Here is a 12471-nt window from a genome sequence, read left to right as displayed (position 1 = left end):
CTACATCATCCAAATATATCAGTAATGAATCATTGACTAAGTTGCCTAAGCAGCGTTGCATTAGTCTTTGGAATGTAGCAGGAGCATTACATAATCCAAATGGCATCCGATTGAATTCATACAGCCCAAAAGGAGTTGTGAATGCGGTCTTCTCTCTATCTATGGGATGCATTTCCACTTGCCAATATCCACTTGCAAGATCTAATGTAGAATACCACCTGGCAGATTTAAGTCCAGTCAAAGCCTCCTCAATACGGGGCAGCGGATAGGCGTCTTTATGGGTGAGAGCATTAAGTTTTCTGTAGTCCACACAGAATCTCCAATTTCCATCTTTTTTCTTCACAAGCACTATTGGGGCTGCCCAAGGGCTTGCGCTCTCTCTTACCACGCCACTTGTCAGCATATTCTGTAACAAAGATCTCAGTTCGGTATACAAACTTGGGGGAATGGGACGGTACCGCTCGCGACTGGGGGGTGCTGAGCCCGTGGGTATTTGGTGTTTCACCACTCCAGTACAGCCAAAGTCTTCATTATGGTTGGCAAATGCTTTTGACCACTTATGCAACAGGTTTGTCATATCCCTCTGCTGGTCTGGAGTCAGGCCGTCTCCCTGTAGAGCCAGTGCTGGATGTGGTTCAGTTGCGTCCGTACCCCCCACCGTCCCAATGTGTCTCACCTCTACCTCCACCACATCCGCTGCCACGCTGTTGAGGACAAGCTCTTGTTCCCCTTGGATATCAGTCATAGCCACTTCAGTCACTTGAGCCAATGGCTGTCGCTGGGGGACCTCCACAGGGTATGGGTTAGGGTTGCACAGCCGCAATGGAACTCTCCCACCATGTAGCACTGCCAGTGTGCGGCCCACACACCACTCTGAGTCACTATCAGGGAGGGGTTCTATGATTACATTACATGCCTGTTTGGGGGCACCTTCAGATACCTGTGTCCACACAAGCATCTCTGTCTGGGGTGGAATGACCACTGGTTGCTGGCGTAGTAATTTGGCCATGCCTTGGTAGGGGGGAGTGACCCTCTAGTGGAAATGCAATGGCACTCTGTAAACGCTCGAACCCAAGCCTGGCCTTGGACCAGCGGTATGGTCGTCTTAAAAGCAGCCAACCCTGGGTGGTTCCCTTGAGTGAGAGCAGACCAGACAGAATTAATAATATTCATACCAAGTATGCCCTTATCTGGCCCCAAGCATTCATCGTTCACAATTATTACCCCCTTTGCAGGCACATAGATACTTCCTACTCTGCAATCGACCAGAGCATAGCCAATATATGGAATCTTCAAACCATTGGCTGCACGTAGGGTCAACCAGGGAGTCTCCTCAATATTGGTCAAACAGGTACTTCCCAAGTATTTGTTAAACAAACTTTGGCTCAAAAGGGTAACCTGTGACCCCGTATCCAGCACAAATGGCACCGACATTTCATTCATCTTTATAACAACATCAAGACACTCACCGATCAAAGCGGATTTCTTTTGCGACATGGGCCCCTCATCCTGGCCAACAGCCCCCACTACTTGGCCCTCAGCTGTAGGGGAAATTAAAAATCCCGCCGCCTGGACGGTCTATGCGGGCACCAGCGTTGCACATGTCCAGCTTCGCCACAGCCTAAGCAAATGGGCCGGCCCTCTGCGTCCCACTGGTAAGCCGACATGGGCGTTTGTCGTTGCCTCACCTGGGGCACCTTTGTTGGGGCCGCAGAACTGCTCGTGGGTCGAGTGCTGGGGGCTGGCGGTGCTTCTCTCGTTGCTAGTTGCACCCTGACCTCTTCCATTAAACTGGCCGAAAGGGCCATCATCTGCTCTCGCATCTCCCCTATTAGGTCCTGCTGCAGTTCTTCTCTTAACTGACTTTTCAGTTGTTCTAGGTGGGATCTGTCGTTTCTTGGTGGTGGGGCTGTGACCCTCTGGGAGATGGCAACCTCCTCCCCCTCCTGTAACTCCTGTTCCAGAGCCCGCGCTTCTTTGCAAGCTGTACTGAAAGTCAGGCGTTCATCTCGCCGGAGCTGGCGGCTTAACTCCTGTTTAATGGGCCCTGCGCCTAGGCCCACCATCAGTTGGTCCAACAATAGGTCCTCTCCATCCTCAGTACCACCTGCATCTCGCTCCTGCCATCTGGAAAAGAATTCTCTCAGCCTTAGTATATAAGCACTCACAGTTTCTTCTGCACGCTGTCTACAATTAAAAAAACTTGCTCTCAACTGCGCCTTAGTGGTTGGTTTAGCATACAGTGTCTGTAACTGTTGCAATACTTTTGCTCCTGTGTTCTTACTTGAAGGTTGCACAAGATGCAGCTCACGCTTGGCATCGCCTTCCAGAGCCCCCAGCAAAAAGTCTGCTTGCTGTTGTTCACTCAATCCTTGGGCCCTCAACATGGCCTCCACCTGAACCCTCCATTCTCCAAATTTAGCTCTATTGCCATCAAATTTCGGAATCCATGCAGCCCCCATAAACCATGGCATAACAAACTGAGCCATAATGGCTGGATTATTGCTACCACCTACTGACAAGTTACCGCTATTACCTGGAGTCGAGTCCATTACCTATCAGTGGAGCTGGTACCCTGCCGACTACGCCAAATAATGTCACACTAAAATGTGAAGTTCTTAGTTTATACCAGCGTTTAGTTTCTCCACTGATAGGAAACGGACAACAACCACTTCTTGAATTTATACAGTTTATTTATATAACAATTTACTCACAATAATAAAATAGGCAATAGAAAAAAAAGGTAAAAAAACAACTCACTGGTCAGTTAATGCTGCAACACAATTCACCACAATTCATCAGCTTAAATCTATACTCCAAATTCCATCCTACATCAATATATAAAATCAAAGCATAAAAATGAAATGAATAAAAAAAAGAGTTCGTCAGTCTGTAGTCAAATCCCAAACCACATTCAAGGTCTATGGGCCTTATATGGAAATCCGCCAGATGAGCGGACCGCGGAAGAGAGTGCTGATTCAGATGAGGTACCGTAGTCTAAATAGTCTGTCCCTTTACGCAGCTCCGTGATTCCAATGCAAACGGCGGCAGCACTGAGGAGGAATAAACGTAGCCCTTAGTCTCACGCAAATTTATAGTACAGCTCTCGCACACACACATAAGTTGATAGGCAGGACAACTTTCCTTTACTTAGCTCAGATCAGGCGTTGAATCCACCGCATGAACCTCTGCGTCCCTCTTCTGATCCGCTGTAGAAAAATATACAAAATCCTCAAATCGTAACACACACAGACATGGATCACACGCACTCAAGACACCGGTAAGCTGAGCACTTTCCTTTCACTTATCTCCAGTATGCGTTGTACTCAGATCCGTGCCCACTATTCGTCTGGCTGTGACTTCCTGAAATCAATCGCAGCGATCTGTGTTCCTTTCCCGTACGTTCAGCTCGCGGTATGCGTGCGTTCCTCCGTACCCCTTCACTCTGCCCCCCCTTCCTTGTTTCTCGCTTGCCTTCTCTTATACCAACTGCCGCACCTGTCCTTAATTACTCCATTAGTCCGGGCAGGCTGTCAAATGCCACCAATGTCACAGCAAGAGGGTTGGGTCTGTCAATCATAACTGTTCGGAAGTATTTAGACCCACACATAAGCAACCCGTGACACAGCATTAAATAATCAAAATACACACACAAACCAAATCAATTACATGGGTGAAATAAACAACACACAAAAGGGTTCAATACTATAGACAGACAGATGTTCCACATTTGACATTTATTTAAAATAAAAAAATTTTAAATAATATAAATCTTCATTATTATCAATTTACACATCCTTGCTGAATAAAAGTATTGATTTTATTTAAAAAAAGAAAGAAAAAATTACTGACCAGTGTTGTATATTGTTGAATACTTTTTATTCATCAAAGTATCTTAAAGTATCACATGTTATGAAAAAATATTAAGCAGCAGAACTGTTTCCAACTTTGATAATGAATCATCATATTAGAATGATTTCTAAAGGATCATGTGATAATGATTTAAAAAATTCAGCTTTGCATGTAATAATATATCACAATATTACTTTTTTCTGTATTTTTGATCAAATAAAAGCAGGCTTGATGAGCAGAAGAAACTTTTTTCAAAAACATTAAAAATAGTAATGTTTCCAAACTTTTGACCTGTACTGTATGTCTAATACTGCACCGCCTGTCTATACAATATAACACCAATCTTCTTTTGCAGTTTCTTTAACTAATACTGCCTTCTCTTCTCCTTTGTTTCGTTTTATCTTCGTGATATTTGTGAAATGGCTGTAGCACTCCCTGCGAGAGCCAGTGTTGGCTGGTTTTACTAACTGGTTTGTAGGTTCCTGACTTCGTAACTTCTATGCCTTCTACTGCCTCTTTTGCAATGATACCTTATCTGCCCTCAAGGTCTTTCCACAGAAACACTGATTTAATAAATTTCTCCCAACTTATGTCTGCGAAGGGAATGGTGGGTCCACCACTTCCCTCAAATATATGCATACAGCACTTCATGTTTTGCCATTTCATCCAAGTAAACATGGCGGGAAAAAGAGTATTGTCTGTCTCGTTCTTTCATGACGTTGTGCTTCCAAGCAAAAACATTGTCAAATGTGTTAAATCAGAAGGGTGTATTAAATATTACAAAGAAATAACAGGACATCGTATGACAAAAGGTGGTTACATAAAATAAAAACAGTACAAATGGATAACGTTACCTCTACATTCTGAGGTAAATGTCTTAATAGTACAATCTTAAATCCTGGGCGCGAAGCTCGCCAGTGTGTTCACAAACGCGTCACCAGCACCGACACTTTCCACGCACGCTATTGGATGAAGGCACAAATACGTCATGCAGGTCGGACCCCGCACGTAGCTGCTTGCTCTTTTCGCCGGGAAAATAACCTGAAAAAAGTTACCGATATTACAGTAATGGACAAAGTGTGTGAGTGGCAACAATTTTTATTTGCTTTGTTAAAAAGCGTAGCGGTTACATATAAAAAACTGGGTTATCCCTCAACACAGATCGTTTGAAAACACGAAATCTCCCCTCGGCCCACCGTCTATAGTGCCATGGACTATAACATATCAAAGTGATAACCTGTAGAACAAATGGATGTTGTTGTACACACAGCATGGGTCTGCAGACCATTGACACAAAGGTAAGACGCGATAACTTATGTTTATTAAGATTTGCTGGTATTATGGCTAGGTCTTGTGCATTTGCACACAAGGGATCGGCTGTTTTAATTCTTCTCTTGCAATTAATGTTACGTTAGACTTCCTTAGCCACCAACTTAATTAGCTAGTTACGGTTTGTGTTCATACAGCAAGTATTGGGGGATATGATTGTTGAGTAGTCAGTATCTTGTTTAATTATTGCTTGAATCTATTGCTGAATTCTGGAATAGTTGTGATGATGATGATGATGATGAGGAATGGATCAAGTTTTAGTCAAAATGCCTGATGTAGATTGGATGGATGCATGTTGTTGTGAATTGAGAGCAGTCAGATCATGGTGTGATAGTCAATAATGTTCATGTGCTACACGTATTTTTGCTTTTTCAATCTTGATAAAATTTGTAGTGCTTAAGTTGTGTTGTGTGTAGATATGGTAAATTGTACTGGGAATTAAATCAAATTATTACATGGCTTGGTTGAATTCCACTGTAGAATGAAGTCTGTTATTTCTTGATAATAACACCGTTGCCATGAAAAACAGAGCGTTGCTATGGACGCGGCAGGATTCTAATCGTAGAGACGGAACTATTTTCTTTAGCGGAAGCAATACAATCGTGTTTAAATAAATAAACTCTTTTTTAAATCAATATTTTGTGTCAAATTATTGATTTATTTGGTGGGTAGCCATGTAATAAGCGGGATAATGTAGAGCGAGGCCCGATTTTGGGTTAGATTTTTTTCCCCGTTTTCAGTGGTTATAACAAAGCAACATGAAAGAGAAATTTGGTAATCATTGTTTAGGTACATTAAACCACGTCATGGCCATGTCATATTGTCAACATGGTACTTATATGATGATATGAAGCAGATTAGTGGGTCATATATCATATGTCTAATGCTTTGTACGGCTTTCCTCTTCATAAAACGAGTCGGACATCATCACATTTTTGTATACATTCTTATTTATTTACATTAATAAGATAAAGGACGTCTTTCAAAACATGACCTGCGCGAAAGAGAAAAAAAAATGCATCATTGTACCCAGCACTTTTGAAAATGCACTTCTGAATGCGTCTCTGTCCCCACCACATTTCAAACCAAACTGACGCCCATGATTTTAACCACCAATGCAACGATGCAATTATTTAGCTTACCTCTACATTCTTGCGAAGGGTTGATGTCTTGTCGAGATTTTATAAGCTGCTAGTTTGGTCTTCCTAGGCAAGTACAGCTTACACTGCATAATAGAGCATACATATGACCAGGAGTTCACTTCATTTCCTTTGAGTTCAACTTCAGAATATGACGGGGTTTCGTTTTCAGCGGTGTCTGCACCACTAACGCCTGTTTTGTCCGTCTGCATCTTTCTCGTGATTGTAGCGCCAGTTTGCCCTCCTGCCCATTATTTACTGACGTAGTTTCCAGGGAGCGATTTATTTTTTTTATTTTTATTTTTTTTTACTCAGTAATTAATCTGTTTTAAAATGTAGCGAAGTACAATACTTCAAACAAAATATACTTAAGTAAAAGTAAAATTTCAGATTTAAAAAATTACTTTAAAAAGTATTAGTACACAAAAAAGCTACTCAATTACAGTAACGCGAGTAAATGTAATTCGTTACTTTCCACCTCTGCCTAACAGCGTCCCTTAGCGGTTATAAATTCACTGTAAACCACAGCTTCTTGGAGCTTATTGCTGTATTAAACTATATTTGAACAGAAAACAGTTATTTCACAATAGTACTGTATTTCTGATCAAATAAATGCAGACTTTGTGGCCCAAAACCTTTAAATGGCAGTGCATGATATACTGTTACTTTGATTGAAATCGTATAATATGAAGTCATTTTTAATAACAAGCATCTTCTGATCAGTGTCTTGTGCTCACTTGGGTCGCGTGACGGTGGGTATGCAGGTGGACCGGGGATAACACAGATCCTCCTAGTGCTCCTCACACTTCTGGCCTGTAACACACATCAACAGTCATAGCTCAGCATCAGCCAACCGCACCGCTCCAACACTGACCTGAGAAGGGCTGTGGACACACGCAGCTGTAGTTCCCCACTCCGTCCACACAGATGGTGCCAGTCTCACCCCGCGAATCCCACGGGACACCAGCAGCTGGAGACGCACACAGGGTCAGACACCGCTGTCGAGTCTCGTCTTAGACCTCTGTGAGGTGTGTGTGTGTGTGCACCTGAAGCCTCCTCTAGCCTCGTCGCTGTAGCAGCTTCCTCCATTCACACACAGATGGCCTTCACAAGCACTCACAGAAAGCTCACAGTTTCTCCCCTAGAAACACCAGCAGAGAGACTTTAAACCAAGACAGAGAGTTTAACAGACAGAAGCTGTGCATCCATCCCTGCAATATGGAATTACATTTGTTTCAATAACAATGAACGAAACTTTATAAAACTGAACGTAACTTTTTCAGAAACTCTCAAAAATATGCCATTACGTTTCGTTCCTTATTATTGAAACAAATGTAATTCCATACTGCAGGAGATCTACTGTCTGAACACAAGGAAGGGGTTCGGATTGGGCAAGTGCAAATTTTTGGTGCTTATGTTTTATAGAAATGTGCTATTTGAGATATTTAAAAAAGTCTAAAAAAGAAGTTGCAACTTTTCTTGATATGCTCATTTTCCTGAGGCTCAGAGTCTTTATGGTGGAAAATGATAATAACTGATGGCATACACCTAAATAAACAAATAAATAACTGATGGCAAAATTAAAACTTAAAAAAAAAAAAAAAACATACATACAAATTTGAAATGTTGTCTTTATATTACTCAAGTTAAAGCGCTAAAATGACTACGATGAAAAAGTTACAGACAAAAACCAGTAACATAAAATAAAAAATTTATAAAAATCACTGAAGCCCATTCAAATTAAGCTAGAATAAAATAAACACAAAAATTATGAATAAATGACATAGAAATAAATAATACTAAAATAACTTAATTAGATTTTTTATATCTCTGTATGTCTTATTTTGTAGATTTGTCCAAGTAGCGTTGTTTTCTATCAACATGGAAGTTAGACTTCACAGTTGATTTCGCTACTGCTGTAAAAAAGTATACAAAAAAAATGAAATGTTTTTGCTGTTAATACACTTTAAACTTTAAGAAAAATAGGTTCATCCAAGTTTGTTTCTTCAACGGCACCCATTCACAATGAGAATGAGCTAGAAACTACTAAATATTGGTGCTGGACTGATTGTGCTTGTAAACAGTGCTTGATCTGTGCAGATTTCTCTCCTGATTCAGACCAGAACACTTTTCCACTGGAGAAAACAATATTATGGATAGAGGACTCAAGTTTTAGCCAGAAGTGACGGTTTGAAGCCCTCTTGTGGATTATTGTGATGTATTTATCAGCTGTTCGGACTCTCATTCTGACGCCACCCATTCACTGCAGAGCATCCATTGATGAGCAAGTGATGCAATGCTACGTTTCTCCAAATCTGATGAAGAACTGAACTCATGCACATCTTGGATGACCTGAGTGTGAGGACATCTTCAGCAAATATTAATTCTAGGGTGAACTGTTTCTTTAAGTGTGCTGCAGTTAAATGATCAGGTATTGAAGCGGTATCCTGTTCGTGCTCAGGACCTTGTATCCCTGATTCTGGCAGGGGTTTGACGAGCACGGGCTGCATTTCTCCGACACGGATGGATCCACAGGACCTGAGGGAGAGCAGACGGTTTTGGATTATTTTGGATAATACTACTGCTATTAAAAATAATAATAACTTAAAATCTGCAGTACTTTTTTTCCCCATAATTTTTTATTTTTTTTACTCTCATCAGCTAAAACTTTAAACAGCAAAAGTGCTGTAAAAATTAGCTTGTTAATGGCAATGCAGTTAAATATTTGACTTCAGTCATTAAAAAGATTGCATTAAACAAATATTAAAATATAATGTTGTTTGAAGATTGAAAACTTCAATGTTAGGTGGGACTATTAGTGATTAATTTTTTAATGAAGAAATGTGCGGTTAATTCGTTTTTTTTAACTGATTGACAGTTCTAATATATATATACAATATTACTATAATATTAGCCCAGTATATTATTAATGAGATAATATATAAATATTTCCCAAATGCAATGTTCATTTGTTTCTCGTAACTGTAATACAGTAGCCTACCAAAAATCATTGTATTGCAGTGAAACTAATTTCATATTACTAAAATCATTATAAAAATAATTTAAATGAGAAACAAACATTTTTTTCTGTTTTTGTGAGAGAAAAAAAATGTGTTTGTTTTTTTTAACCATCGTAGTGAAATGTATTTAGTTTAGTATTTTTCATTTCATTTATCTAGATGAAACTATGATTTTATTTTCCGTGTTTTCTCTTGATTCTGGGGTGAAACAAGCCCTGGTCATGTTATCATATACTGCGTGGTGCTGTGTGTGCAGGTGTGAATGTGAGACAGGCGAGACTCACAGGTGTGAGAGAGACGCTGCGTCTCTGAAGACTCCCCGCTGGAGTTCACAAATATTGTTGCCATGGAGAGAGCTGCAATAAATGGACAAGAGTGAGAAGGAAACGTGTAGGCTGAGAGCAGCTCAGAACATAGCATCTGGATCTTTGTCACAATCACAACAATACCACTGAGACTTGCTGTGAGACAGTGAGAGCAGATCCAGTACAAACTCACAGCAGGTGAAGAGAGGACAGGCCTCCAAACAGCAGAGGAGGAATACAGTGCAGCGCGTTATAACTCAAGATCCTGCGAAACACCACAACACACCATAAACACACACTCACAGCCAGCAGCCATCAGTGGAACTCTATGTATGTGTGTGTGTGTGTGTGTGTGTGAGAGAGAGACAGAGAGAGAGAGAGAGATGCTTACAATGTGGTGAGTTGTGTCATGTTGGCAAAAGGAGTTGGACAGGGAACTGATTTTATTGTTGCTCAAATCTCTAAAATAAAGCAACAATAGAACATGTTAAATGTAGCTGTAGCTGATCGTAGCTCCGTGTAGCTGTTTTTTTTCTAGAATCTTTATCTAACCATCACTGTCTGTTTTTTAAAGTGATAAAATAGAACTTAATTCACACCCTATTTCTGATATTATTGATCAATCTTGTCTTTTGTTTTATATCCGTGAATGCAGTTCACCTGCATTGCGTTAGCACTCGTTAGCTTGTCATTAGCGTTTTAATTTTAATTAAGGACAGTAAGAATGTTATGGCTCTAGATACGGCTTTGGATGCATCTAGCTCAGGGATTCCTGTACATTGTTCGGATCCGGCAACAGAGCCCCTGCAGCAGGGCAACTGGGTGACGGTGAAGCAGCATAGTCTTGTGTCAAAACACCGCTCTTCTGTTCCGATCAAAACATTAAACAGGTTCTCCCCACTCAGTGATGCACCCACTGAGAAACCTGATGAAAGTGCTCTAGTTATTGGTGATTCTATTGTACGGAACATGAATATAGAGACACCAGCCACCATAGTCAAATGTTTACCAGGAGCCAGAGCACCAGACATCTTGGCAAATTTAAACATGCTGGCTAATGCTAAACGTAAATACAGAAAGATATTTATTCATGCCGGCACTAATGATGTTCGACTTCGCCAGTCGGAGATCACTAAAAATAACATTAAAGAGGTGTGTGAACTTGCAAGCACGATGTCAGACACTGTAATATGCTCTGGTCCCCTCCCTGCTTACCGTGGTGAGGAGATGCATAGCAGGTTGTCATCACTCAATGGCTGGATGTCTAAGTGGTGCCCACAGAATAACATAGGTTTCATAGACAATTGGACGAGCTTTTGGGGCAGACCTGACCTATTGAAAAGAGATAGTCTTCATCCCTCCTGGGGTGGCGCCACTCATCTCTCTAGAAATATGGCAAATAGTCTTAGAGTTTATACTTGACTAACTGGGGCCCAGGTCAGGAAGCAGACAGACTGGCTAAACCGACCATCTGCTAACTGCCTCCCGTCACAGAGGTCAGTTAATTCTCAGCACATAGAGACTTTTTCAACTAGATATCACACTATAGAGACTGTGTCTGTTCCCAGAACTAGAAAATACAAAAAACGTCCAAACCAAGTTAAGAATAACAATTTAATTGAGATTTAACAAATAAAAAACAGATGCAATACAGATAAACAAATGATAAAGCTTGGCTTACTGAATATCAGATCCCTTTATACAAAAACACTTTTTGTAAATAATATGATCACTGATCATAATATAGATGTACTCTGTTTGACAGAAACCTGGCTAAAACCTGATGATTACATTAATTTAAATGAGTCCACCCCCCAAGATTACTGTTATAAACATGAGCAGCGTCTAAAAGGCAAAGGGGGAGGTGTTGCCTCAATTTATAACAACGTTTTCAGGATTTCTCAGAGGGCAGGCTACAAGTATAACTCGTTTGAAGTAATTCATATAACATTATCCAGAGAAACAAATGTTAATGATAAATCCCCTGTTATGTTTGTACTGGCTACTGTATACAGGCCACCAGGGCACCATACTGACTTTATTAAAGAGTTTGGTGATTTTACATCCGAGTTAGTTCTGGCTGCAGATAAAATTTTAATAGTTGGTGATTTTAATATCCATGTTGATAATGAAAAAGATGCATTGGGATCAGCATTTATAGACATTCTGAACTCTATTGGGGTTAGACAACACGTTTCAGGACCTACTCATTGTCGAAATCATACTCTAGATTTAATACTGTCACATGGAATTGATGTTGATAGTGTTGAAATTATGCAGCCAAGTGATGATATCTCAGATCATTATTTAGTTTTGTGCAAACTTCATATAGCCAAAATTGTAAATTCTACTTCTTGTTACAAGTATGGTAGAACCATCACTTCTACCACAAAAGACTGCTTTTTAAGTTATCTTCCTGATGTATCCAAATTCCTTAGCATATCCAAAACCTCAGTACAACTTGATGATGTAACATGTGCACACTCGCACCCTAAAGAGAGCAGCCCGAAAAATGGAGCGCAGCTGGAGGAAAACAAAACTAGAGGTATTTCATATTGCTTGGCGGGAAAGTAACCTATCCTACAGCAAAGCATTAAAAACTGCCAGATCCGATTACTTTTCTTCTCTTTTAGAAGAAAACAAACATAACCCAGAGTATTTATTCAATACAGTGGCTAAATTAACGAAAAATAAAACCTCAACGAGTGTTGACATTTCCCAACATCACAGCAGTAATGACTTTATGAACTACTTTACTTCTAAAATCGATACTATTAGAGATAAAATTGTAACCATTCAGTCGTCAGCTACAGTATCGCATCACAC

The 12471-nt window shown here is 40.4% G+C and overlaps 1 protein-coding gene and 1 pseudogene across 1 annotated transcript; one reads left to right on the top strand and one right to left on the bottom strand.

Annotated features, from left to right (window-relative positions):
- Positions 1-7110: 7110 nt before the first annotated feature.
- Positions 7111-12471, bottom strand: part of LOC132160244 (slit homolog 1 protein-like) — a 42781-nt pseudogene continuing 37420 nt past the window's right edge.
- LOC132159271 (uncharacterized) lies at positions 10295-11034 on the top strand (the record flags this gene model as incomplete). Its single annotated transcript, XM_059568804.1, has 2 exons — positions 10295-10324; positions 10459-11034. Coding segments are annotated over exons 1-2 (606 nt in total), but the record flags the coding sequence as incomplete, so codon positions are not given.

The sequence above is a fragment of the Carassius carassius genome, chromosome 16, assembly GCF_963082965.1.
Source record: "Carassius carassius chromosome 16, fCarCar2.1, whole genome shotgun sequence".
NCBI classification, from domain to species: Eukaryota; Metazoa; Chordata; class Actinopteri; order Cypriniformes; family Cyprinidae; genus Carassius; species Carassius carassius.
Note: the sequence above shows the minus strand (reverse complement) of the source record. Positions and strands in the feature narration are given on the sequence as shown.